This window comes from Panthera pardus, unplaced genomic scaffold (genome assembly GCF_024362965.1).
Source record: "Panthera pardus isolate Hobbes unplaced genomic scaffold, ASM2436296v1 HiC_scaffold_20, whole genome shotgun sequence".
NCBI lineage: Eukaryota > Metazoa > Chordata > Mammalia > Carnivora > Felidae > Panthera > Panthera pardus.
This window is the reverse complement of record NW_026526766.1, coordinates 50,147,501-50,174,886: the sequence shown is the minus strand read 5'-3', so window position 1 is coordinate 50,174,886 and position 27,386 is coordinate 50,147,501. Positions and strand designations below refer to the sequence as shown.

At 40.9% G+C, this 27,386-nt stretch overlaps 1 protein-coding gene across 3 annotated transcripts in view; it reads right to left on the bottom strand.

Moving 5' to 3' along the window:
- Positions 1-27,386, bottom strand: part of TEK (TEK receptor tyrosine kinase) — a 105,695-nt gene that overhangs the window by 15,138 nt on the left and 63,171 nt on the right. The window contains exons 8-15 of one of the 3 annotated variants that reach the window (XM_019424206.2): positions 25,318-25,469; positions 23,572-23,716; positions 17,752-17,913; positions 15,850-15,984; positions 11,139-11,426; positions 4,756-5,055; positions 2,717-2,871; positions 998-1,208 (exon numbers count right to left, since the gene is read on the bottom strand). In XM_019424206.2, coding sequence (XP_019279751.1) covers positions 998-1,208; positions 2,717-2,871; positions 4,756-5,055; positions 11,139-11,426; positions 15,850-15,984; positions 17,752-17,913; positions 23,572-23,716; positions 25,318-25,469 — 1,548 coding nt within the window. The remainder of the gene's footprint in view (positions 1-997; positions 1,209-2,716; positions 2,872-4,755; positions 5,056-11,138; positions 11,427-15,849; positions 15,985-17,751; positions 17,914-23,571; positions 23,717-25,317; positions 25,470-27,386) is intronic. The other 2 variants (XM_019424208.2, XM_019424209.2) reach the window with 2 other exon arrangements.

Below are 27,386 nucleotides of genomic sequence, written 5' to 3'. Positions count from 1 at the left end.
ATTCCCCTCTTGCACTCAATTTTGCTGTCAGAAAGGAAAACCCAGCAGCAACCTTAGAGAGCCCACACGGTGAAGGTGGCCCACAGAAGTAATTAATTACATTCCCTGTTCTGACACACAGCTTTCCAAGCCCAGATGCTCTAGAAGCCACAATGCAGCTTCTCAATCAAGCCATGTGCATTACCTGCCACTTCACACAGAAGAGAATACAGCTAGTACAGACAGTGAGCTAGACATTCAGCTTTCTCAGAAGATGTGTATTAGCCATCTTGTTAGATGGGTAGGCACCAAGCAGTCTTGAGACGAAGACAACTGGAAAATACCTCATTCTTGTGACCCTAGATCAATGGTTTCAAACTTGAGGGTACAGAAGAAGCAAGGAGCATGCTTGTTGAGAACACAGATTCTCACATGTTGCCCCAGAAACTCAAATACTGGAGATCCAACAGTGGGAGAAGCCAAGTAGATGCATTGCTAACGTCTCCAGGAATTTTGATGCAGATAATCCATGAAGACGGTGGTTTGCAAAATGTGGCCTCCAAACCCTCAGCATCAGCATCACTGTGATCTAATTAGAAATACAAATCTTCTGGCCCTGCTCCAGACTTACTGAGTCAGAAACCAAGGTGGACCCCAACAGTCTGCTTCTAACAAGGCTTTCAGACGACTGTGATGCATACTCAATTTTGAGAACCACTGCAGTAAGAGAAACAACAGTCCTCCACCACAATGAGCAGTGTGTGACAGGGAATCTGTATTCTCACATCGCAACAAGACAGTGGCATTTAAACATCTCATGCCTTCATGTTTATGTCCTGACCCTGTCACCAGCTGACCTCAAAGGAAATATCACCTGCAGTTGCACTGAACAGCTATATCTGACACCATGCCAATTTTCTGTTTAAATAATGTAAGAGAATAGAGGAAAGATTCAACAGGAAGTCAAGTTGTCTCCCCGCCCGAGTGAAATGCTGACTTGATGTGGCCAAGCACTGACCTTTCATTCTCTTGATGGCAGCGTCCATCCGTAAGCCATCCTTCTTGATGCGCGCCTTAAGAACCTGGCCAAAGTTACCCTCCCCGATCACATCTTGAAATTTGATGTCATTCCAGTCAAGCACTGGATAAATTGTAGGATCTGGGTTGTTTTTGGCCTTCCTGTTCAGGGCCAAAGTTCCTGAGTTGAACTGCACAACTGGCTCTTCCCTCTGGAGAAATAATTTTTTAAAGGTTTTATGTCAGGATTTTTCATAATTCTGACATGCATAAATACTCCTGGTTTGTATCCATACCAAGTGAAACAAGAAACTAATTTAGGGATGGAGATGGAAATAGGTTTCATCTAACAGACTGTCTACAGCTTCATGGGACACTTCCAGGCATTGGGGGAAGGTATTCTGCAATCAATTAGCAATGTCTGCAGACAGCAAGGCAGGGGAGAATTAGAGCAGGGATGCCACAGGATGGCACATCCCTGAGTTAGTCACATTGAGTTTCTACTGAGCTTTGAAATAAGCAGGTACTTAGTTCTGGTTTGGAAAAGAACACAGAGATCCTATCTGGGACAGTAAGAGGCCATGCCTCCATGAGAGCTTTTCTTACATAGTCTTGGTCTATTCTGGACTCTAACTCACTTGCTCTGGCTTATCCTAAACCTGAGAACTTCTTGAGTCCACTCTGGAGCAGATTCAGACCCCAGGATGACAGAGGCTTACAGCAAAGCCCAACACAGCATCACCTTTTCTCCTGAGTTTGAGAGGCTGGCATGTATAATGACAAGGCACCAATATCATAGGAGCTCCCGTGCTCCTGGCCCCCTTGCTGGCCCTTTCTCTCCAGGAGAAGCTTGAGTTGAGCCACCTCTGGCATGGAGCAGATAACATAAGCTCCCCTTGTCCTCCATAGAGGGGAAGCTCAGGGATCTGTGGACATGAAGGTATGCCTTATCTAGAATGTGTAGCTGTACTCAATGTTTTATACATGGCATTGATAAAGCTGGGTGCAAGTTCATTTTACAGAGCTTAAAACCACACACTAGAAAAACATTCAGGCTCTAGTAAAACCAAAGGAATCAAACAGGGTACATATTGGTCAAGTATGATTTTGTAAACTCTCGTTACTGATCAAAATGTCTAGGCGAAAGAATGATGCAGTGCCAGGTATTATGAACTATGACTGCAGACTGAAGGGTACAAAGGAATGGAGACACACACATGTACATACAATTCACATATATTACAGACACAATGTATATGGGATAATAAGATTGTGGGAGATACTAAAAGTCGAAAATGGGAACTGGAAATAGGAAATGTCTAGCACAATACATCATTACCCATGACATTGAGGTCTGGTTACACTCATGTCCTTCCTTACCAACAGTGTTCAGTTCTTCATACTGCAAGATTAGTCTCCCCGGTGACTTATCATTAGGATGACCATACAGCTCACTTTGTTAGGGCCTGTTTTAGCCCTGGCTTCCTGAATAATTACTGAGAGCAACCTTTTCACTCTCATAATTGTTCCAGGTTGGATAACAAATTATATAGTCATGCTGTTTATCTCCCATTTCATAACAGAAGTCAAAGAGAAGATGAGGCCTGCCTAAGGAAAATACTGGCTTTAGAAGTAAATTTCCTGGTCCACATCTTTCAAGTGAAGGTTCTGCATACATGCAGACTTGTACTTATTAGTTAGTAGGAAGATGAGACACTACCACGTTTTGGAAAGCTTGGGCCATTCTCCTTTGGACATTTGCCCTCTTCAATTGCAACATGATCAGGAAGGCCAACAGCACCGTCAGGCAGGTCATTCCTGCCGAGCCAAGGATGGCTATAAGCAGCATTTTCCCGCCTCCGAGGTCCGCTGGTGCTGCGCAGAACACAGGAGAAGCAGCAGGGTTAGTTTTGGAGAGATAGGGCAAGACCATCTATGGTAGACATCACAGGGAAACAGAAATGTCATGGTAGCCCTGACTCTGCCACCTAATTGCTATGGGACCTTGGGCTACTCATTCATATGTTCTGAAACTCAATGGAGAAGAATGACTCACAGTCTGACTTTTTATAAGACTTAAAAAAACAAAACAAAAACAAAAGCAACAACAAAACAAACAAAAAAACACCAAAAAACACAAAAGTGCTGATTATTATTATTAATTATTAATCTCATCATTTATCCAACTTTTACTTCCAAGAAGAGGCCCAAGCAACTGCACATTGTCAAGCAATAGTGAGAATGACTAACTAGATGTAGGACTTTGGGAAAGTAGCTAAAGTTCCCCTGAATAATTTCCCCACCTAGAAAAGTTCTCTTGTTCTAAGATGCTGAGTTTAGAGTCTGTAAGGTTTTTTGCTTTTTTTTTTTTCTTATATAAAAAACTGATAGAGAAAATCTGAGAATACCAATGGGAGAATGAAGGAAAGGAGGAGGGGAAGGAGGGAGAGACAGAAGAGAAAAACCATTAAATTCAGGGCCAGGTCAAAATGAACTTAAAGATTATGGTCTAATCTTTCCATCTCTTTCCCTTATTTAAACTCAAATAAAATTAAATGCAATATATTTTTATGAAAAACAGTATGTAGAGCATCACCCCATCTTCTTACAAGTATTCTTTTGTGATTATCTCTTTCCTTCCTTCTATCTCTACTCATGGGTGCATAAAAACAAGTCTGGAATAGAACAGTGAGAATTTTGTTGTTTTGTTATGTCTTTTTTTTTATTTTTTTGCTTGTATTTTTGTAGAGCTTGGATTTAGGACCTGTACACATTTTACCAAAACACAAAAAATTATAAAAGTAATGCATTTATTAAGAGTGTCATCTGAAAACTCCAATTCTCTATAATTGGTAGACTCATAATTCCTTTAACATTTCAAAAATATTCCAAAGAATCAGCACTGAAAATATCCATGTTTCATTTGATTTCTTAAGCCCTAGGTAGCCCTCGAAACCAAGAACTTTTTACTACTATAAGATTTTCTGTAAAAAAAAAAACAAAACACCTTAGTCCAGGTTATATAAATCTTCCAAAATTTCCATCTAACATCACTCTATGTTCCCTCACACTTGTGGTACAGGGCAGAGGGCTGGGAGGTACGGTTGCAGACAGAATTCAAAGGGAGGATGCTCCAGGAGCTGCAGCCCCCAATCCCCATCCTGAGTCCCTTTTGTTCACTTAACTACGTTCAACAGGTGTTATCAATCACAAACCCTGGGCATCCTGTGCTTGGCACTCTGAGGGACCTCCATTTGTCTCGAAGAGCTTACTGTCACTAGAGTGGGGGTTAGTGGTGTATGTGGAGACATTATAACTTGGATCCAAACAGTGAAAGAAAAAAAAAAACACCTCAGAATAGAATAGTGTCATCCAAGCTAAAAGAGGAGTTCATTTGAGAAAGAATGTTGTTGGTTCTTGGAGCCTCCCACTGAAGCACCAGCGTAGGCCTGCCTCCACTAAGCAGGTTCCACATTCTTTTTCCATGGAATCAAATTCATATTCTTCAGAGCTTCAACTGCTGGATAGGGAGTGTGATGGGATAATTTAGTCTAAGGCTTAACAAAAGAAAATGGATCAACAAGGATCCCTTCCCAGGGGCATTTTCATTTTAAGAACCTATCTAGAGATGGTGAAACCTATTTTGACAAATGAGTTATGTCACATGACGTACATATCAGGTAAATATCTTAAGATAATGGGGCTTTCCCAATCATCTCCAGAAATAATCCTATGTAAATACCTGTCCACTCTACCAACCTTGAGATTTAGAAAGGGTCATCAGTTCATGAGAAAAGGTTGGGTTGCTTGACCCTATGTTGTTCTCTGCAAAAATGTCCACCTGGTAAGCTGTTTCAGGCTCTAGGCCCTTGAGGTGATACTGGGTAATGGTGGCATTCTTGATCTTCACATCGATGTGCTGGTCTTCATTCTTGCCCTGAACCTTGTAACGGATGATAATAGAAGAAATAGAATAGCCATCCAAGATTGTCCAAGAGATCATGGCTGAGGAGTCTGTGATGTTAGAAATCTTAATGTTTTCTGGTTGAGGAGGGAGAACTAGAAATTAAAACAAAAATTTAATTCACTTAGGATACACTATCATCACTTAGATTATTATGTTCTTAAGAGATACTTAATGTCAGCTCATAAACCATGAATGGCAGAAAGCAGGAAAGAACCTCTTTGACCCTGCCTGCAGCAACTTCTTATTCAACACGTCTCTGGAGGCAAGGGAAGCAAAAGCAAAAATGAACTACTGGGACCTCATCAAAATAAAAAGCTTCTGCACAGCGAAGGAAACAATAATCAAAACTAAAAGGCAACTGACGGAATGGGAGAAGATATTTGCAAACGACATATCAGATAAAGGGATAGTATCCAAAATCTATAAAGAACTGATCAAACCCAACACCCAAAAAACAAATAATCCAGTGAAGAAATGGGCAAAATACATGAGTAGACACTTCTCCAAAGACACCCAGATGGCCAACTGACACATGAAAAAATGCTCAACATCGTTCATCATCAGGGAAAAACAAATCACAATGAGATACCACCTCACACCTGTCAGAATGGCTAACATTAACAACTCAGGCAACAACAGATGTTGGCGAGGATGCGGAGAAAAAGGATCTCTTTTGCATTGTTGGTGGGAATGCAAGCTGGTGCAGCCACTCTGGAAAACAGTATGGAGGTTCCTCAAAAAATTAAAAATAGAACTACCCTACAACCCAGCAAATGCACTACTAGGTATTTATCCAAGGGGTACAGGTATGCTGTTTCAAAGGGGCACATGCACCCCAAAGTTTACAGCAGCACTATCAACAATAGCAAATGTATGGAAAGAGCCCAAACGTCCATTGATGGATGAATGGATAAAGAAGAGGTGGTGTATATACATACAATGGAGTATTACTGGGCAAACAAAAAGAATGAAATCTTGCCATTTGCAAATATGTGGATGGAACTGGAGGGTATTATGCTAAGCGAAATTAGAGAAAGACAAAATTCATATGACTTCCCTCATATGAGGACTTTAAGATACAAAACAAATGAACATAAGGGAAGGGAAGCAAAAATAATATAAAAACAGGGAGGGAGGGGGACAAAACATAAAAGCCTCCTAAATATAGAGAACAAACAGAGGATTGTCAGAGGGGTTGGGGGAGGGGGGGATGGGCTAAATGGGTAAGAGACATTAAGGAATCTATTCCTGAAATCACTGTTGCACCATATGCTAACTAACTTGGATGTAAATTAAACAAGAAATAAATTTTTTAAAAAACATGAATGGCAAATAGATGTTTTCTCAGATGGTAATTCCAATCAATTGGAAGTGGACTCCAGAAGACATGACAAAATAGCATAAGCCAGGAAAAACGTCAACACATATATCACATATTTGCTCATGCTTGCATTAAAATAAGACTTCAGATTCTGTTACCCACAAACATATATTATACTGTTTTTGATGCTGGGAAGAACAGAAAGATTATGAGAGTTGACATTTATATAGGCTCTTCCATATAGTAACTCATCTCCTCTTCCTAACAATCTTATAAAAATTCAGTCCCAGAGAGGTAAAGTGACTTGACCAAGGTCATATAGATATTGTGTAGAAGAAGTAGGATTCAACTCCTGGCAGTCTGACTCCACAGTCCATCATCTTAGCCACTTTCCCAAAAAGCCTATCCTTGCCCGAAATGTATTTATGGAGCAGTAACAAGTCAGTGTATACATAAGAAAATGTGTCAAGGACTTAACAGACAAAATGCTACTGGGATTTAGGGAAAATAGAGATCACATTCTACTCGGGGGGAGGATGAGAAAGAGAGGTTCTGAGGTTTTCCAGATGTGAAGATGATAGGCACAGAATTGTCCCTACATTTTCACTCAACCTGCTGTCTGATAAAGGACTCCTGCAAGAGGTTAAGTCGCTGACTCTATACAATAGAGTGACTCTGTATGACCCCAGGGAAGAAGGAATCCAAGGTCTTGCCCCTGATGTCAATTATACCTTCCATCTGTGAGGCTGTTGACAAGGTGTTTCCATATGCAGGTTCCCTCTTGACCCTTATAACCACATAGGTGGCTATGAGTAGTGCTGAGATTTTTATTATCCAGTTTTAGAGATGGACTTTGAAAATGAAAGGACTTGTACTGGTCCTAGTAAGTAAAAGACCCAGGCGACTTCACCCCATATATTACTGTCTTTCCCCATACACTGCTTAGAAGCAAAACAGAACCTTCAAGAAATGTCTTCAGGTATATTCTTTCTATCCTAAATTCTCAGAGATCCTTCTGCATTCTAAATTTCCTCTTTCCATGACGTTGATCATACTCCTTTGGTAACTGTGGCAATTTATGAGGATTAAATATTGGATTTTGGGCCTTCCAAATCTGATGGTCATTTTCTATGTCCCAAACCACAGTTGATTCATCAACAATATGTCTTAACTTCCTTTGCCTCCACTACCAAGATTTTGTATATTTTTATAAAAATATAGAATAATCTTCCTTCCCATAAGGAGATGACAGAATATTTGGATTCTTACCATTTTCAGACTACTATTAACACATGATTAACTTTTATATAGTGGTGCCTCAAAAAAAATATTCAACTTGATAAACCAGTGGTAGATCTAAAGCTGTCACAAAAAGAAGCAGTGCCTTGCAGACACCTGCTAATTTTAATGCCAACTAAAAAGCACAAATTTACATCTACCAATTTATCCACATTATGCCTGAAAGAAGTCACCCTTTGAACTAGCTTAGTGGATCTGTGGTTTAGATGCAGTGAGTCTGAATCCAGCCATCTACATTTTTGCAGTTTCACCAGGTAGGTTCTAAAGTAGATTTTAAAACACTTTAGGAAAAGCTAACCAAACAATTTACAAATGGGATATGACTGCAAAATGAACTTCTCAAAGAAGCGATCTCTTTTTGCAATTGTTCATTGCCCATCCAAAGAGACTAATGGGTATCCTGGTTTAGTAAAAACAAACAAAACATAGAATTAAAATATGCAATTTCGAGTCCTAACCCCACGATTTACTTGCTTAATAACTTTGGTCAAGTTGCTTACCTTCCTTTGCTTCAGGTTCCTCATTTGTTAAATGTGATGACAATTCCTATTCTAATTTCCTTACAAAGTAATTGTTAAGTGTCAAATGATATACTCTGCATATACGTATGCAAAAAAAATTACACACATGTATTATTTTTACATACGTTTGGGTTCATAGGCCAAATTTAATTCATTCCACCCCTTACACTTGGACCAGATGAAATTGCTAGGCTGTGACTACTCAAAGTAAGGCATTGTGACCATTAGCTTGCTATATGTGAATAAATAAGACTAAAACTAAAAAGATTAAAATACACCAAAATAGGGGCATCTGGGTGGCTCAGTCAGTTAGATGTCTGACTTTGGCTCAGGTCATGATCTCACCATTTGTGGGTTTCAGCCCCGTGTCAGGCTCTGCTGACAACTCAGAGTCAGGAGCCTGCTTTGGATTCTATGTCTCCCTTTCTGCCCTTCCCCTGCTTGTTCCCTCCCTCCCTCTCTTTTTCAAAACTAAAATAAAACATTTTTTAAAAACACACCAAAATAACATCCCTAAATTTTAAAGACCCAAATATACAAAACAACTAGAACTACTAGAAAAAATACAGAGAATATGTTCATGACCTTGGGATAGAGAATAATTATGAAACAAAAGTACAAACCATAAAGGCAAATATTGAAAGGTCTCATTACTTCAAAATTTAAAGTATCTGTGGAGAAGTCACCACAGACGAGGCGAAAATAAAGACATTATGAGAATAATATTTGCAATGTGTGTAATAAGAATAAGTATCCAAATTATATAAACAGCTTTTTACAAATCAGTAAGAAAAGGCAACCAATAGAAAATGGGCAAAGTGTATCAACAAATACATCAAAAAAAGGAGGAAATCCAAATGCCCATGAAAAGATGCTCAACATCGCTAGTTACCCAGAAAAAGAAAATTGAAATTAACAGTGGGGTACCATTTTTTACCTTTGAGATTATGAAAAATAAAAAGGTCTTCAACATCAAGTGTTATAGAGAAAGGATATATATACAGGACTGGATGTGGGGAAGATGGTGCTCTCACATATTCCTGGACATCATCCACTTGGAATAGCCACTTCAGAGAAAAATAGCCTCAGTTCTACTTCTGGACATACTCCCTGGAAAAGCTCTCACACCTATGCACCTGGAGACATGTATAAAGGATGATCGTTGCATTTTTCTTTGGGATAGTTAAAAAAAAAAAAAAAGGAAGGAAGTTAGGAAGGAAGTTGGGAAGGAAGAAAACAGACAACCTAAATGCCCACCTCAAAGGGAATGGATAAATAAGACGACACAGTCATAACAAAGAATATTATGCAGAAGTTAAAAAGGGATATATCAGATCTAAACAAAGGAACATGGATAAGATGAAATCATGTTTATTCCAAAGAGCAAGATGAAGAGTGATTTGTATGCATATGTGCACTTATGGATGAAATTAACATACTGAGTTGATTCAACCTTGAATGGAAAGATACACAGCAAACTCCTAATTGGGTTGTCTCTGGGGAGCAGAGAATAGAATGAGAGTAGGGATGATGCTCCAAGGGGCTTGTGATCTGTCTGTATGGTGTTATTGCTTCCATAAATCAACAAAAAGGCTGAAAGTAAATATGACAAAATATTAACAGTTGTTAATTCTGGGTGGTAGGAATGTAAGTGTTTGAAGTACTATTCTCTGTACTATGTTGTAACTTTAAATTTCACAGAATTTTTTACAAACTGATGAAGAATTCCTGAACACTGACAAAGCAGTTGACTTCACATGTCACTCACAGAAGACAGTGGCTGGAGAAACAGAGCCCGTGTCTACACTTGGTACTGAGGAAGTGAGGACATAGCTGAAGAGAGCCTCAGACATCGGGTATTGGCAAGGGACCACAAGATCCTAACATAAGTGGCAGTCGGTGTGGCCAAGAAATATTTAATCTTTCCAAGGACTCCAAAACACACAGATATAGTTCTAATGCAATGAATCAAAAGAGAACTCTTTGCCTAATGATGAAAAATTTTCTTTTTTTTTTTTTTTTTTTTTTAAATTTTTTTTTTTCAACGTTTTTTATTTATTTTTGGGACAGAGAGAGACAGAGCATGAATGGGGGAGGGGCAGAGAGAGAGGGAGACACAGAATCGGAAACAGGCTCCAGGCTCCGAGCCATCAGCCCAGAGCCTGACGCGGGGCTCGAACTCACGGACCGTGAGATCGTGACCTGGCTGAAGTCGGACGCTTAACCGACTGCGCCACCCAGGTGCCCCAGAAAAATTTTTCAATACTACCAGGAAACCCAAGAAGTCCCAACTAATTTTAAATGATCAATCTGAAATACAGAAATTCCTGGGCTGCAGAATATTTTGAAAGAAAAGCGATTTTATCACTCTCAAATATACTTTGGAACCCTAAAAATGATCTATTATGAATATTTTTCAAGTCAAGTATTTGGCTTGTAAGATTAGGAAAGACCTAAGTAACCAGCATTTATGTGTCTAAAGAAATAGGACAATCCTAGTTTGTTTGTTTGTTTGTTTGTTTTCTAGAGAGAGACAGAGCAAAGCTGGGGAGGATCAGAAAAAGAGACAGAGGATCTGGAGCAGGCTCTGTGCTGACAACAGACAGCCCAATGTGAGGGTTGAACTCATGAACTGAGAAATCATGACCTGAGCCAAAGTCAGTTACTTAACTGACTGAGCCACCCAGGCGCCCCAAGAAAGAGGACAATCCTAAAAACTGTCCTGTAACAAATTAAACCCTAGAAAAGCTTATTCATGTTCTTAACTTACTTAATACATAACTCCATACCAAGGAAAGGTAAATTTTAGCACAGTCCTGCCTGAATTATTGCAAATCCAAAAACATGGAGATTTCTTATGCATTACAGGTTATTCAAATGATTACAGGTTGGGGCAGGGTATTAATTAGCCTCCATTCACAATTAACTGCCTTTTACGATTTCCAGCAAACAGTCTTGACTTGATGGTAGCTAAGTCCAAGTAGCGTTAGCCAAATGTCATTCAGGCAAGGTTGGGGGCACATGAGTTACTTACTGTCACTAAGGGTCCAAGCAATGAGATCTTCACTCCATTCCCCCTGGGCCTTGGTGTTGACTCTGGCTCGGACTATGTACTGCTCCCTGGGGTGTAAATTGTTAAGTAGCACTGAAGTCAAGTTGCCTGGGACTTTGATATTCTGCTGGTCACTATTCATTTGCACAGATCTCCTCTCCACTTCAACATAAAAGTCATCTTCTGAGCTTGGAAATATTGGTTGCCAGGTCAAATTTAGAGTAGTCTGACTTTTTGGTAGGAGAATGAGACCTCTTGGAGGAGGGAGACCTGGGAGAAACCAGAAAGATTATGATTTTTTTAAAGATTTTATTTTCAAGTAAGCTCTATACCCAACGTGGGGCTCAAACTTAAAACCCCAAGATCAACAGTCACATGCTCTACCAACTGAACCAGCCAGGTGCCCCTAGACCATGATTTTTACATAGGGTGAAGCACACACAGCCCCAAAGGGCAGCTTTACATAACAACCTTGGCTTCTAGAATAATATACAACTTCACAAGCCATCAAAGAAACACAAGCTAGCAACCATGCAAGTCTTTTTTTCTACCAAAACTGCAAATCTTTGTAACAATTCTAATTTGTAGTTTGAATACTTATAATACAGGAAGACCTTTAGAGAACAACTTGGGAATATTTTCCAATAGCCCTAGAAATGACCATATGCTTTGGCCCTATAATCTAACCATACCAGGGATTTATATTGAAGAAATAATTCAAAGAAAGGGAAAAACCTATGTACATGAAGATGTTCATTATAGCATTATTTAAATAGCAAACAGTCCTAAATACTCAAAATAGGAAAATGCTTTAATAAATTATGATATAGCCATCCAATGGATTAAAATAGATCATGGGGAAAAGTATGGGAGGCCAATAAAATATTTATAATACTTGAGAAAAAACTCTGCAACTTGGTAAAAGTCATGTCTACAAATGGTGAAGGACAGGGAGGAAAGTGATAAAAATTAAAAATATGGAGGGGCGCCTGGGTGGCTCAGTCGGCTGAGAGTCCAACTTCAGCTCAGGTCAGGATCTCATGGCTCATGAGCTTGAGCCCCACATCGGCCTCTGTGCTGACAGATGGTAGCTAAGTTGGAGCCTGGAGCCTGTTTCAAATTTTGTGTCTTCCTCTCTCTCTGCCCCTCCCTCCCTCCCTCTCTCTCTCTCAAAAATAAACAAACATTAAAATTTTTTTTTAAAAATTAAAACAGATTTCCCAAGATTTTGGGATAGTAGGTAACTATTCAGTGTTTCTGTCATGCTTTTGAGCAACATATTTTAAAGCAATTTTAGGGTTACTTCTTCTTAGCAAGAATTTCAAACATTATAATAGCTGTGGTGGCAGGGCCTGGAGCAGTCCTGCTCTGATTACATCAAAGTATCAGCTACAACCACATGCTGCCCCTGCCAAGACCCTGGGCTACCAGACAGGTACCTGAATGGAAACAATATGAGTTCTGAAATGAATCAGATAATGCTTTGTGGCTAGGGAAAATTCGTAAGTTCTCCAAGTTTACATGTAACACAGGATGAAAAAAGCAATCTTGCAGACTCAGGAGGAGTAAATGGGATAATGGATGTGAAAATGCTTAGAAGGTGTCAGGGACTCTATTAATATAACCTACTTTCCTTCCTTCCTTTCTTCCTTCCTTCCTCCCTTCCTTTCTTTCTTCCTTCCTTCCTCCCTCTCTTCCTGTCTTGTGTCAATGGACACAGAAGGAATCTGTGTATTTTCAGTTAATAATAGTAAATTGATTTTTAAATTCCAGATATTAAGTGTTTGCAAAACACAGAATAGGGATCCTCTAACTTGTGCTTTCTCAGTGGGGACATTATTGCCCCTAAGGGGGCAAAAACCAGTTCCTGGGATATGAGAACATTTTATACATTACAATGGCTTAGACATTTTGTCTTAAGGACACAGATATCTAAAAAGGGGGCAATAATTGAAGAAGGAGGAGGGGGAGGGGGAAGGAAAGGGAGAGAAGGTTGAGAAACACTGTTCTAACTCTTCTTGGTGAGAAGACGGGTCTATTTCCATACATCAGGACAGTGACTCCCACCAGCCAGTCTGACTGCTGTTATACTAGGGAGAACCAGCAGTCAGGTCCCACAATTTACTTGGCATTATGCTAAAGCAATAGTTACTCTCTATAGCCTTTGCAAATTAAATCATTATTATAACTATTTAACATGAATACATTTATTACTCTACATAGTTATTATTCCCTATAACCTTTACAAACTCAAAGAGGTAATGTCAACGCCTTTGGCTCATCTCTGAGGTTTAAGGTCCATGAAGCTGCCCAGAGGGGCTAGGCAAGCTTGTAATGACAAAGCAGAACAGAGGGTTGATGTCTTGGAGCATACATCTAAACCTTCTAAGCCTACGCCTGGTACAGGGGAGTAACTGGGACCAACTTCCCTTTGCCTTTCCTTCGGGAACATGACTTACCCTTCACCCCTCCCTACCTGCCCTACCTCCCTACCTCCCTACATGTATGTGCCATGTGTTCAGAGTGTGATCTCTTCCCTCCTCTCCTGGCCTTCTGGCCTTCCCCATTTAGTCAACACACTTATAAATAGTGCAACTGCCAGATAAATTAAAAACCAAACATCAGCAAGATTCAAATGATGGGAAAAGAAGAACCATCAAGAATTCCCTCCCCACCTACCCCTGAGAACTCCTTTGAAATATTCCAAGAGACTTCTAAATACATCCTGGCTGGAACATGTTCTGAGCACTGAAGACAGTCCAGTGTGGGTCTGTGAAGTGTTTTATGATCTGTTCCATAAATACTTTCCATCTGAGTCAGATTATGTATGACCTTCCCCTTTGATTCATCAGTACTGGCAGAGAGAGAATTAACTACCATTTGCCTTCGAGCAGCAACCTGACCACAGCCAGAAGCCCCTTTGATGTCTTTATCTTCTACTTTATATAGTTTCTGGTATGATTTTTGGTATTTGCTATCTGCTGAGTTCCCAGGAAACCGTTCCTCATTTGCACAATGCTTCTACAAGCACCAGAGTTGCTTTGGAGTCTCCCTTTGGTTTTCTAAGGGTGGCACTAGTGAGGTGAAACAGGTAGGGTGAGTGAAGTTGGGCAGTCTCTGTTAAGGGAAGCAATACCCCTGCAGGAGACTTAGATGTTCTTTCCTGTTTCACACTCATTAATCCAGATCCTTCTGGACTAAAAATAGGAAAACTGACCAAGTGGGATAAAGAAATGGTGTCTTTGGGCTCCTAGCTAAAATAATAATAATAATAATAATAATAACAACAACAACAACAACAACCAAAGAAGTAAAAGGATGTTAAGTCTGAAGATCAACTTAGTAACCACTCAATAAAATGGGGAAGATGATTCTTACCCTTTAAGGTAATATAAATTAAATATATGTGAACTACAAACTATAAAGCGCTGACCAGGAGACAGCAACAAATGCTTATACCCAATGACCACTAGAAAGGCAAACTTTACAAGGGATCACTCCCCTGTTTCTGACAGGGGTACCTGGGTAGCAGAAAGATGGAGCCTAGGTTAGCATCAAGGAAGCTTCACAGATTCAAAGGATTCTCAATTAACACAATAGAAGGCCAATAGATACTAACATTGATCAACCAAAAAAATATCACTATATTACTCAGAACGTATGGACCGAGGATATGCAAAATCCAGTACAACTCACCAACTTTTTAGAGCTGCAAAATCTTGAGCCTGACTCCCACCCCAAACCTACTGAATTGGAAACTCTGGGAGGGGGGGGGGGGGGGCTCAGATACCTGTTTTAACAGGCTCTCCAGGTAATTCTTATGGACAGTAATGTTTGAGAACCACTGAGGTATATATAATAAGAAATAGCTTGGGCACCTGGGTGGCTCAGGTGTTAAGCATCTGGCTTCCGCTCAGGTCATGATCTCACCGTTGGTGAGTTCAAATCTCATATCAGGTGAGCTCAGGTCCCACTTTGGGTAAATACGAGCCCCACTTGGGGTGAGTCCCACTTCTTTTTCTTTCTCTTTCTCTCTCTCTCTCTCTCTCTCTCTCTCTCTCTGCCCTTCACTCACTTGCACTGTCTTTCTCAAAAAAAAAAAAAAAAAAGGAAGTAGCTTAAGGAGGTGAAACTGACTGCCTATAGGGAGGAGCACTCGGAGGTGGGGAGGTGACACAGGGGTCTGATCTTTAGATAACAGCCTTTCATTCTATTTGACGTTTCAACTACGGGCATGAATTAGTTTGAAACATTAGAAATTAGTTTTAAAAAATAAGTCAACTGGGATTTCTGAAGTATACATGTGGCAAGAGTCTGGCCTAGGCCCTGAAGATGGAAACAGGAAGCTGTTGGTGAAACTCAGGAACCAAGCAGTTGCTGCTAAGTAAATCCCAACTCCTAAGGGATGTCCCTGCCTTCCTGAAGGCTCATCTGCTTCCTCCTCTGTCCCGGACTGCTGCAGACACCCTCCCCCAGGGAGATAGACCAGGAGTGCAGCCCAAATAAAAGAACGATTTGGCTCCAAGCTGTCAACCTTCCTGTCACTTTCCCACCCATTCAAAAGCAAACTCCTTCCCCCTGCACCCCCACCCAACCACTCGCCCACCACCACCCTTCCTGGTCTTCCTTCCTCTTTCCCCTTCCTCCCCGCTCCCACCCAGCGCAGGAATAAATGCCGTTTGCTTCCACTGACCGATAGAAGCAGTGGTGAAGCGTCTCACGGGTCCCGGATGCCCTTCCCCGCCCTCTCCACGCCGGACCAGCTGCACGCAGAGCTCGTATTCTGTGCGAGGTTCCAAATAGTTGAGTGTAACAATCTCATTTGTCACTGAGAAGAGGGAAAGTCCAGGAAACTTAAGTTGGCATTCTTTCTCATACCTTGCTTAAATCGGAATGTTGTTATTGTGATGTGAACTAGTGTTTGGTTCTCAGAAATAATGTGTAAGTGAAACAGGCAAGCCATTCCTAACATAAGGGAAAAAAGGCTTTTTAAAGGAAGTTTCCAGGTGACGATGTATACATTTCATGTAGGTCTCTGAGCCAGTTAATCACTTCCACATTTGTCTTTTCATTTGTAGAGTAAAACCACACAAATCCTCAACTATATGAAATAACAATTAGATTTAAGGGAGGGAAAATCCCAATTACAATAATATAAAATAATTTAATTGCCACTGTTTTTAAATACATAGTGATTGCAGTCAGGCTCTCAACAGAAGAGATTCTTTGGGAGTTTGTTTACAAAGACCGGATAACAGATTTGTAATAGTTACACTACTTGCACAGGAAGGGCTCTGAAGTACTTGAAAACAGAGCCCATAAACAAATAGTTTATGCATGTTTAGCTATTAGCTTTAGCCAGCCTCTGTCCTCCATAGCTATTGCAAACTATTGCCTTATTGTAGGATAAACTCCCAGTTGGTAAGAAAAAAAGAATTGGGCTGTGTATAAGAGTTCTTAGAACACTTTGTGAATGTCCACTTGTAGAAAGTGATGACGGACTAGTACCACCGTATTGAAAAAAAAAAAAAAAAAGCTGATTTTTAATAAGACCTAGCCATTGATATCGTAAACAGCAACATAGCAAATCAGCCTTATGTCACTGGGATTCTGAATTTCGGCTGAGTCTAGAATAGAATGAAGCGCTCAGTAACAATGCCATGACTTAATTTAACATAGGCCACCTAGCATTAAGCTCAAACCTCCTTTTGTTCTCCTTGAAACTTCGTCAATTACCTACAGAGAGTATGTGGAGGGCCCTTTTTAGGAACTGACAGGCATAATGATACTAAAGGATGCCTGTTGTCGACAAGTGTGGTAGTGAGAGCTCTAACAAGTTGGTGCTACCATAGCCAGTTGACAATGTTCAGCTTTAAAAAAAAAAACAACCTGTGATTTCCACATCAGGGAACAAAAAGAACTGCAATTTGTGTTTCAAAATAAATGTAACTGTTTCCGTGAACTGTTGACGGAATTTTATCACATTTTGGGATTTTTTTTCCTTCAGGGAGTTGGGGGAGGGGCAACTCTTTGTCCACATACCGCACCCCCAACCCCAGTTTAGTCTGCCACAGCCCAAACTTTTCAGGTCCAAATTCCTTTCAAAATCTCTGTGTGTTGGGAGCCTGCAGGACAGGGCAAGTCTCAAAAGAGAAAAAGAATGAACAACTCAACACATCAGCAACAATCACCCCTCAGATTTTATACTCTCTCTGCCTTTCCAGCAGGCCCTGGACTTTCCTATTACCGTATTCATGGCATAAGCATGTATCTTCCACCATGACCCAGCCAGATAGAGTAGCTAAACAGAGGACTGATGAGCCAGAGAAGTGTGGGAAAGACATACTGATATAAATAATAACGCTGGACACAGCCTGGTTCTGTGTCCTGCAGTATACCACAATTTCCAGAAAGTTAGCCCAAGAACTCAGGACCCATGCCCTCTGTCCTGAATACTCTCAAGTGGAACCCTCTGGTATAGCCACTACCCAGGGGCAGAGGAATGGGAGTGGGAGAGAGGATTTCTGTATTTGAGGAATTTTTTTTTCTACCCCTGCCACTTTTTTAGCTGGAGTCTTTCCTGTTCACACCTTACCTTGAATATGCCGCCAAGCCTCATAATGATTAACAGGTTTGTATAGGAGCTTCTTGGATTTGATTGGTCCATCCCCAAAGTAAGGCTCAGAGCTGATGTTGATGACAGCAAAATTATGTCCAGTGTCAATCACGTTTGGGGCATTCAGGGGCTTTGGAAGAACTAAAGAAAATTTCAACAATCAGATTAGTCCTGAACACTTTGGAGCTTGATTATCATTTTTTGGTGGAGGTAGAGGAAGAGTGCCCTTACATTTCCAACAAAACCCTCTTGAGGCAGGTGCAATAGGGAAACACTGGGTAACCGCAGGAGGAACAAAAGACAGGGAACTGAGTCTGAGACCTGACGGAATGTGACATCTGAGTAACCCCTGTGATAGCTCTGTGGTTTCTCACGTCCATAAGAATCCTATTGTTGCTCAGGCTCAAGCACACGTGTACACAGACCCAGTTAGCCTCCAAATTGCCAAGAATGACTCCTGCACTGGAGGCGCTAGAGTACTCCTAGTACTCTTGACTGTGGAGAAGCCACAAGAGAAAAATCAGACTGCGCCTGCATATAGTAGCTGACATGGAGAATGCGTAATAATATGCAGAGTTTTTAGAAGTCCCCGCCTATTCCCACAACCCTACAAGAACATACCATCCCCCAGTTATGACTACCCATAAAAAAGCAGAACCCTACCTCCACCCAAGCGACTCAGATCCTGTATCTGACTGTACCTGCACCCCACCCATCCCCTTTCAGTGTGTACTTGTGCTTTGCAATAAAGCGTCTTCTGCTCCACTTTGTCTCCTTCTTGAATTCTTTCTCACAATGAAGTCAATAACCTGGCACTAGGCTGGTGGTTGAGGTCTCAAGGCTGGAGAACTCCCCCACATTTGCCATATCACCCTTAGAGTTCTCTGTTCAGATTCAATGCATTTGCCAGGGGTGTGGTCTCCTGGCTTTCCTCTTGCCCCTCCAAACCATTATCCACAAAGTACTCCTTAAAATATGCTCACTTCCCTGCTCAAGACCTAACTATGGATCCCCCATCATGTCTAGAGTAAAATCTAAGATTCATACCATGACCTGCCAGGCCTTGCACAATTGAGCCCCTGCCTCCTCTTGCCCTCACCCAGTACCCTCCAGTGCCATTGACCTTTCAGTTCATCCAACTGACAGTGTACCAAGCTCCCTTCTGTCTCAGGTTCTTTGTACATGTTGTTCTGCCAGCAGTGCTCCAGACCTCCCACTACTCTCTGTTACCTCTTAACTCATCATTCAGCAATCAGCTCTGATGTGACTTCTTCACAGGGGCCATCCCCAAACCCCAGTTAGGCTTGTGTGTCATACACCTTCACACAACTTACACTTTTCCTTTGTTGCAATTTTCAGAATTTATTATTCTTAGAGATTTTGTGTGATCATTTGACATTGGTCTTCCCTATTAGACTATGCATGGTCTCTCTCTCTCTCTCTCTCTCTCTCTCTCAAGCTTAGAGCAATGCAAATTTATTCTTATAGTTCTGGAGGTCAGAAGTCAGACACGGGTCTCACTGGACTAGGATCAAGGTGTTAGCATGGCAGTAAGGGAGCTCTAGGGGAGACTCTGTTTCCTTGTTCTTTCCAACTTCTAGAAACCACCTACATTCCTTGACTCGTGGCTCCTTTCTCCATCTTCAAAGACAACAATATCATGTCTCCTCAACTCTTTTTTCCATTGTGATATCTCTGACTATAACTAAGAAAAATTCTCTGCTTTTAAGGACTCATGTGATTACAGTAGGTCCACCCAGACCATCCAGAATAATCTCCCCATCTCAAAGACCAAGTATTCTCAATGGGGTGAAATAGCAACCCCAAGGTGGTTAAAATTGGTTCTTGCATGATTGGAAAAGCCTCAGATAATACAATGGTTTGTGGCCCTCGAAAGAGCCTAAGTTCATAAACAGATATGCAGTACATTCATGATACTAACATTTTATGGTGTTGGGAGGAGAGTTTGGGAATAAATTTCTAAAGGGGCTCCTTGGTGAAGTGATAATGATAAAAAGGTTGTAAAACACTGCACTGGACTCTAAACCCCGAAAGGACAAAGACCATGGAAGTTTACCAGGTGCTGCGTAATGTTTGTCAATTGAATTTCTAGTGAGTTCTGTAGCTCCACTAACCTATCCTTCTTAAAAATGCACACCTGTTTTTTTCCTCCCCAAGAATGTATGCTAGGTATGTAGAATCTTTCAGATTCTGCCAGTGTTTTTAGTTAGGGCAGTTTCTGAGAAGAGGGCACTGCTGTGAGTAAATTCATTCATTAAGTCATGCTTCCCTTGTATGATCAAATAAGACCACCTATTTGCTTAAACCATCGAATGCTTATTTTATTATAGCTATTAATACCAGTATCTTATAAAAGGGATACTTTTACAAGCATGAAACAAACTGCCCCAAAGCTTCCTCTTAGTAATTTATCATTTTATTTTTTGTCTTTTAATAATTTTTATGGAGGAACGCCTGGGTGGCTCAGTTGGTTAAGCATTTGACTTCAGCTCAGGACATCTCACAGTCCGTGAGTTAGAGCCCCGTATTGGGCTCTGTGCTGACAGCTCGGAGCCTGGAGCCTGCTTCAGATTCTGTGTCTCCCTCTCTCTGACCCTCCCCTGCTCATGCTCTGTCTCTCTCTGTCTCAAAAATAACCATTAAAAAAATTTAATAATTTTTATTGAGATATGCATAATGTAAAGTGCAAAAATCTTAAGTGTGTTTAGCTCAAGGGACTTTACCTGGGTACACACCCATGTAACCATGACCCAGACTGAAACACAGTACATTTCCAGCGCCTCCTCGCCCCCCGAAAGGGAACTCTTGTGCCCCTGTCCTGTCAATAGGGAATTATTTTCCTGGCTTCTGTCATTATCAATTAGGTTTGTCTGTTTTTTAGCTTTATATAAATGGAATCATAAAGCATATATTTTTGTTGCTCAATATTATGTCTATGTATTGTTGCAGGAATTAATTTTTTTGCTATTTAATATTGCATTGTAGGATGTTATGAGCTGAATTGTGTTCCCCCAAACACAATTATTATGTGTATGCATATGTGTATGCATATCTGTTATGTACTTAAACAGATCCTACACTGAATTCTTAACCCCTAGTACCTTGGAATATATTTGAAGATAGGGTCTTTAAAGAGGTCATTAAGTTAAAATGGCATTAGGTCTGTTCCTAATCCAATATAACCGTCGTCCTTTTTAGAAGATTAAATCAGGATACACACAAAGGGAAGACCATATGAAAAATACAGGGAAAAGAGAGCCATTCATAAGCCAAGGAGTGAGGCCTTAGGAGAAAAATCAGCTCTGCTGAAACCTTAATCACTCACCTGGCCTCCAGCACTTGAGAAAACAAATTTCCATTGTTTAAGCCACCTAGTCTGCGGAACTTTGTACGGCAACCCTGGCAAACCGTTGTATATGAATATACTACAATTTATGTATCCTTTATGATGTTGATTGATGTTTGCGTTAATTTCAATTTGGGGCTATTATGAATAAAACTGCTCTGAACATTACTGAAGATGCCTTTTTGAACATACACCCTCACTTCTTTTGAGCATGTATCTAGGAGAACTGCCAGGTCATAGGTATGTGAATGATTAGTATATATTTTCAGTTTTCCAAAGTGGTTGTACCAACTTGTATTCTGGTAGCAAAAAGCCTTGCATCTTTTTTTTTTTTTTATGTATAAACTATGATTAAAGACACTGATTAAATTACCTAATGGCTATTTCCATTTTATGGATATCAGTAATTATGACATGAAGAGGCATCGGTAACCTAGTAAAACAGATGCTTCTATGCACTGATGCTGTGTGCTGTGACTTCCACCAAAAAACAAAAATGAGAACTACTGACTCTTCTGAATCTTAGCAACATGGTTTATTTTTGACTTATTTATTTTCCATGGGCAGCAAACATTCCAACAAGCTTAAAAATAAGGTAATTTGTCTTGTCTGTATATCATTTCCTTCCTTTCAAGAACACGCAAGATATAAGAAATTATTTTGATCGTGTGAATGTTCTACTGAATAAAACAGATCAGGGCTTTTTTCCAGTAACCCAAAAAATATTAAAGATTCTTTGGCATTTTACACAGATCCTCAGGGTACAGAATCCAAATGTATAAGGCTGTATTCAGGCTAATGTTGTTATTAGTCTTTCAAAAAAAGATTAGGTTCTGGGCATTTACATTTATTTCACTTATGGGAATTAGCTCTGGGATAGCCCAAAGATTCCTAATCAAGTAGCAAAATGGGTCAAATACAAGTCAGCGTTGGTTATCTTGCTTCTTAATCTTTAACACAACAGACTCAGAAAATAAAATGGTCTAGAAAAGATGGTGGAGTATTTGGAGTCAGGAGACCCAGGTTCAAAACTCAGATTTACTTCTTAAGAGATACGCTATCTTACACAAGTTAACTAACCCCTCTGAATTTGTTTTCTGACTGGTGAAGTGGTCATAACAACATCTATCACCCACAGTTCTTATAAAAATTAAATAAGATGAGGTATGTGAGGCACTTAGCTTGGTGCCTTTTCTTTGTACAACACATATCAGAGAGCTGTTTGCTGTTTTTGTCTAAATGAGTTCATAAGAAACTGACAAATTTAGGGACGCCTGGATGGCCCAGGTATTTAAGCATCCGACTTTGGCTCAGGTCATGGTCTCGCGGTTTGTGAGTTCGAGCCCTGTGTCGGGCTCTGTGCTGACAGCTCAGAGCCTGGAGCCTGTTTCAGATTCTGTGTCTCCCTCTCTCTGACCCTCCCCCACTCATGCTCTGTCTCTCTCTCTCTCTGTCAAAAATAAATCAACATTTAAAAAAAATTTTTGTAATAAAAAATAAACATTAAAAAAAAATACTGGGGCACCTGGGTGGCTCAGTCAGATAAGCATCCGACTTCATCTCAGGTCATGATCTCGTGGTTTGTGAGTTCGAGCCCTGCATCGGGCTCTGTGCTGACAGCTCGGAGCCTGGAGTCTGCTTCAGATTCTGTGTCTCCCTCACCCTCTGCCCCTCCCCCCACTCATGCTCTGTCTCTCTCTCTCTCAAAAATGAATAAACGTTTTTAAAACACGTTTTAATAAAATGAAGCTGACATTTAAAATTCCTTGTGGTATCCATGTATACCAGTCAAGCTAACTTGAATTTACCTCCACGTTGCTTCTTCCGCTCAAGCCAAGAATGTACATACACCCACTTAGATTAATTTGAATTTTGAATACTAATTCAGAGCAGGAAGAATACTCACAATGCTGAATATGTGAAAGAAATCATTCATGTTCATTATATAGCATAGTCTGGATTTCATAATAAATGAGTAAGACTCAAAGTATTTGCCAAATTATCCTGTGCAATAATGAATAGAATGAAGTCAAACTTTTCATGAAATATTAACACTATAAGACATGTTGTTCCAGACACAACTCCAAGTGTTTTTACATATTTAACAAATTTTCACAGTAACCCTGAGAGATAGATAAACTAAGCTTTATTTTCAAATAAAGATAGGCTCACAGAGGTTAAATTCAATTGCTCAGGGCTATAGACAGGTGTCTGGCTACTAGGGACAAAAATTAAACCCAGGGCTGTGTGACTCCACAGGTTGTATACTTAATTCCTCCCTTCCATTTTCATGCATATAAAAAGTTGTTAAGATTTCCTATCCTGGAAAATATCCTAACGTCATCTTAGTGCTCAGATAACATTTCTATCTTGGAGCAGCACCCAATGATACATAAAGGATACAAGCTCTACTTCTATAAAACAGAGCTTACCTTTAACAGAAATGTTGAAAGGCTTTTCCACCATCCCAGCCACTGTGTTCACACTGCAGACCCAGACCCCTGAGTCAGGGGGGAGGACCCGGTGGATGGTGAATGTGGCCACTGACAGATGACCCGTATGGTTGAAGTCTTTTGGCTGGAAGGGATGAATACAAATAAAAGCTTCTAGGGAGGCAAAACACACGAAAGGTCCATAACACTGACCCCACCTCATTGTTTGATAAGAAGTTTTCTAGGAGAGATTAAGAAACCAAATGCAATGCTAGTATAATCATTGGCTTATTTCCAAAGCTATTGTAGTAGCCCTGAAAGTTTATATTGGATAGATGCCCTCTCAGATCCTGCTGTTGTGTTTGTATGTTTGGGAGTGTGGGGTAAACACTTACAAGCTAGGAATCTAATTATTTTAAACAGCTTCTGGTAACATTTGTTTCTTCCTGGTTTAATACGGAGATGGCTGGTGAGAGGACAAAATGGCTTCCTAAAATGATTGAGGAGCTGTCAAGTGTGGTGTTGTGGGAAAAATCAGGGCTCTGAGGACAAATGAACCTCAAGTCACATCCCTGCTCTGCCACTTTTCACCACTTTTCAACTTCACCCAGCCAATTTCCACTTCTACAAAAAGGGAACAGGTAATGTTTAGCAACATGTTGTATACAGTATGGTTGACCCTCACTAGATGGTAGCTCTTACTTCCAATAACTCGTGAAAAGGCCAACAAGATTTTAAGAAGCTGTCAGTTTGTTTCACTACCCAATGAATTCTTTGAGTGGAATCAAGAACATCTGATGTGTAGACACCAGTAATGGCACATTTTCTACCTATCCTGCCCTCAAGAGGTCACTCGCATCTACCCTATTGTCAAGGTGATGTTCAATCATCTTTGAGAGAAAAAAAGGTAACCATTTCAAAATCTTTGGATAAGAAAATACATCAACTTTCTCATCACTTGTGACACAGAGAAATTTGGGGAAGTCCTGTCTGTGCTGCATTTGGGATTGTTGGGAGAAAAAAGGCAAACATATTGGAGAAGTTGTTTAGTCCTTTTCAGCAGAGAAGAACTGCTATGACAACACACTAACCAGAGCTGAGCACCAGCAAGGGCAGAGTGAAGTAGTAGGAGGGCCAAGGAATGTCCTCAGATCCAAGGGATTCCATGGATCACGGTTTCTGAACAGGAAACGTGGGAGCAGATTCATCTAGAGTCAAAAGGACTGTGCTGAACTCCCCTCTTTTACACTCTGCTAATTTTTGCTCCCAAAAGCATTGTAGAAGTAGACCAGTCATCAAAGCACCATTTCCTGATAGCACTGGGGGGTAACACGTGAATCTCCTGCTGATTCATGGGGCCACACCTACCTTACCACACACTTTGGTGGCCACAAGACCGCCTCATTCTTCCTGATAGGAGAAGTTAGAACATGGGGATAGTTCGGGGGGCCGAGTCTTGCACAGGCTGATACATACTTCTCAACACACACAGTTGGAAAGTTCTGCAGGATGAGTGCCAGCCTTGGTGGATAGACTGTGGTGGTCTATTTCCAACCTTGCACCATAGCTCTGACCAGGCTGTGTTGAATCTGCTCTACCTCCCCAGAGACATGGCATTTTGTCAAAGCTAACAGTACACTGGCTTAGGAGGACACAAGCCTTGTGTGGAATCTAGCCTTTAGTGAGGGGATTACTGCATAGAAAGCATCTAGTGGTTTCAGGAGACAGGTTAAGAATGACTCTTACATGGAGCACTGTTCCATCTGGCTTCACGAGAGTCATTTCTTCATTAGCAGGCAGTGGCCAACCAGACGCCTTGCAGATGGGATTAAATTTACCACTGTTTACTTCTATGTGATCCGGCAAATCCTCTATCTTTGGGACCATCCTTGGCATGCCTGCATGAAGAAAACAGCATTGTGGCATCTAATCTTTAACACAGCAGCAAGAGTAATACAAGCAGCTACCATTTAGCAAGTTACACCCCAGGTAAGAACTCTGCAAATGTTATATCATTTTATCATCACATAATACACTTTTAGGGGGTATGCTCTTGTAGTCCCCATTTTACAGATGAGGAGACTGAGGCTCTGAGTCCAGAATCAAGCTCAGATCTGTATGAATCCAGAGTCCACACTCTGCCATAATGCCCTGCTCTCCTCCATGGATCTGGGATGGACAGTCTCTATATTAAAATGATTATCATGGCCACATCCCCCTGGCCTTACTTTTCAGCTCCTTTTACTTTTTAAGAAAATGTTAACAAAAACAAAAGCAAAGAAAAAAAAACTCAAAACTAGGTTCTCATTGACTCAGCCAATGACCCCACCTATTTGCTGATCCTCCGTTCTGATATACAAGACATGTCTCATTGATTGGGAATCTCCAAGTAGCAGGCTATTAAAAACATTCACATTTACATGCCCGAAGGAGACTATAACTGCCCCAGATTGGTTTCTAGGCAACAGCCAATCAAAAGCGTTGCTGCCAATACTGAAAGTAAAGGTCTCTGGTAGCAACAAGCGTATCATGACTCCTTGCTGAATACCTATGTAGTAGAATGGATAATCCTGAAATAGAACAATTTTATTGTCAATCGTAAGGTATTTGAGAACCTCAGACCCTTCGTAAGTAAACGTGAAATAAGGCAGAAAGCAGTCCATCACTTAGTGAGGAATGTGGATGATGTAAGTGCCCCCAGAGCGGCAGTGACTTACATGCTGTTTTATGGAGGGGCGGGGGAGGCCACAGTAAACACAATGTTGATATTTTATATTGATATCTTGTTTCTCGGGCCCAGATTATGATGAGGAAAGGGTATGGAGCAGGAGGGAAAGAAGTCTAATAACGGCAGAGGTAATTCCTTGATATATCTGTAGACTTGAAGGGATTATGATTAGAATCTACCAGATTTTGGGGGCACCTGTGTGGCTCAGTCAGTTAAATGGCTGACTTCGGCTCAGGTCATGATCTCACGGTGTGTAGGTTCGAGCCCTGCATCGGGCTCTGTGCTGACAGCTCAGAGCGTGGAGCCTGCTTCAGATTCTGTGTCTCCCTCTCTCTCTGCCCCTCCCCCATGCTCACACGCTCTCTCTGTCTTTGTCTCTCTCTCTCTCAAAAAATAAATATTAAAAAAAAATTTAAAAAGAAAGAATCTACCAGATTTTTCAGCATCAGAAGGTACTCGAGTAGGAATTTTAAAAAGTGCTTTGATATTTTTTTTAATTTTAATTTTTTATAAAGTGTATTTATTTTGAGAGAGAGACAGAGAGAGCGAGTTGGGGAGGGGCTGACAGAGAGGGAAAGAGAGAATCCCAAGCAAGCTCCACACTGTCAGACTGGAGCCCAATGCAGGGCTCAACCTTGAGAACCGTGAGATCATGACCTGAGCCGAAACCAAGAGTCAGATGTTTAACCGACTGAGCCACCCAGGTGTCCCAAAAGTGCTTCCATACTTTTAATCCAGTGAAGTCTTTCCTTCATCGTTGCCTTGTGTTTCCTGCTGTCAGAGGTGCAGGGGGAGGGAGAGCAGAACTGGGGGGAAGGAGACTGCTCTCTGAAAGCCAGGGGGGCAGGGTCTGGGCCTGAGGTTCTCACGCCTCTTGCAACATCAGACTTAGAACAGAAAAGCAGGTATAAAATTGAAAATCCAGATCCTTCAGCTTCTCAGTTGCCTATTTTCAACACGATCCTCCGGCAGCCCCAAGACCTTTCCCTCCCTTCCTAGACTCTCCCAGGTTCCCACTCTGCAGTAGAGTCCGAACATGGCGGAAAGAAGTGAACATGTAAAGCTCAGCCAAAGCCTTTGGGAAAAC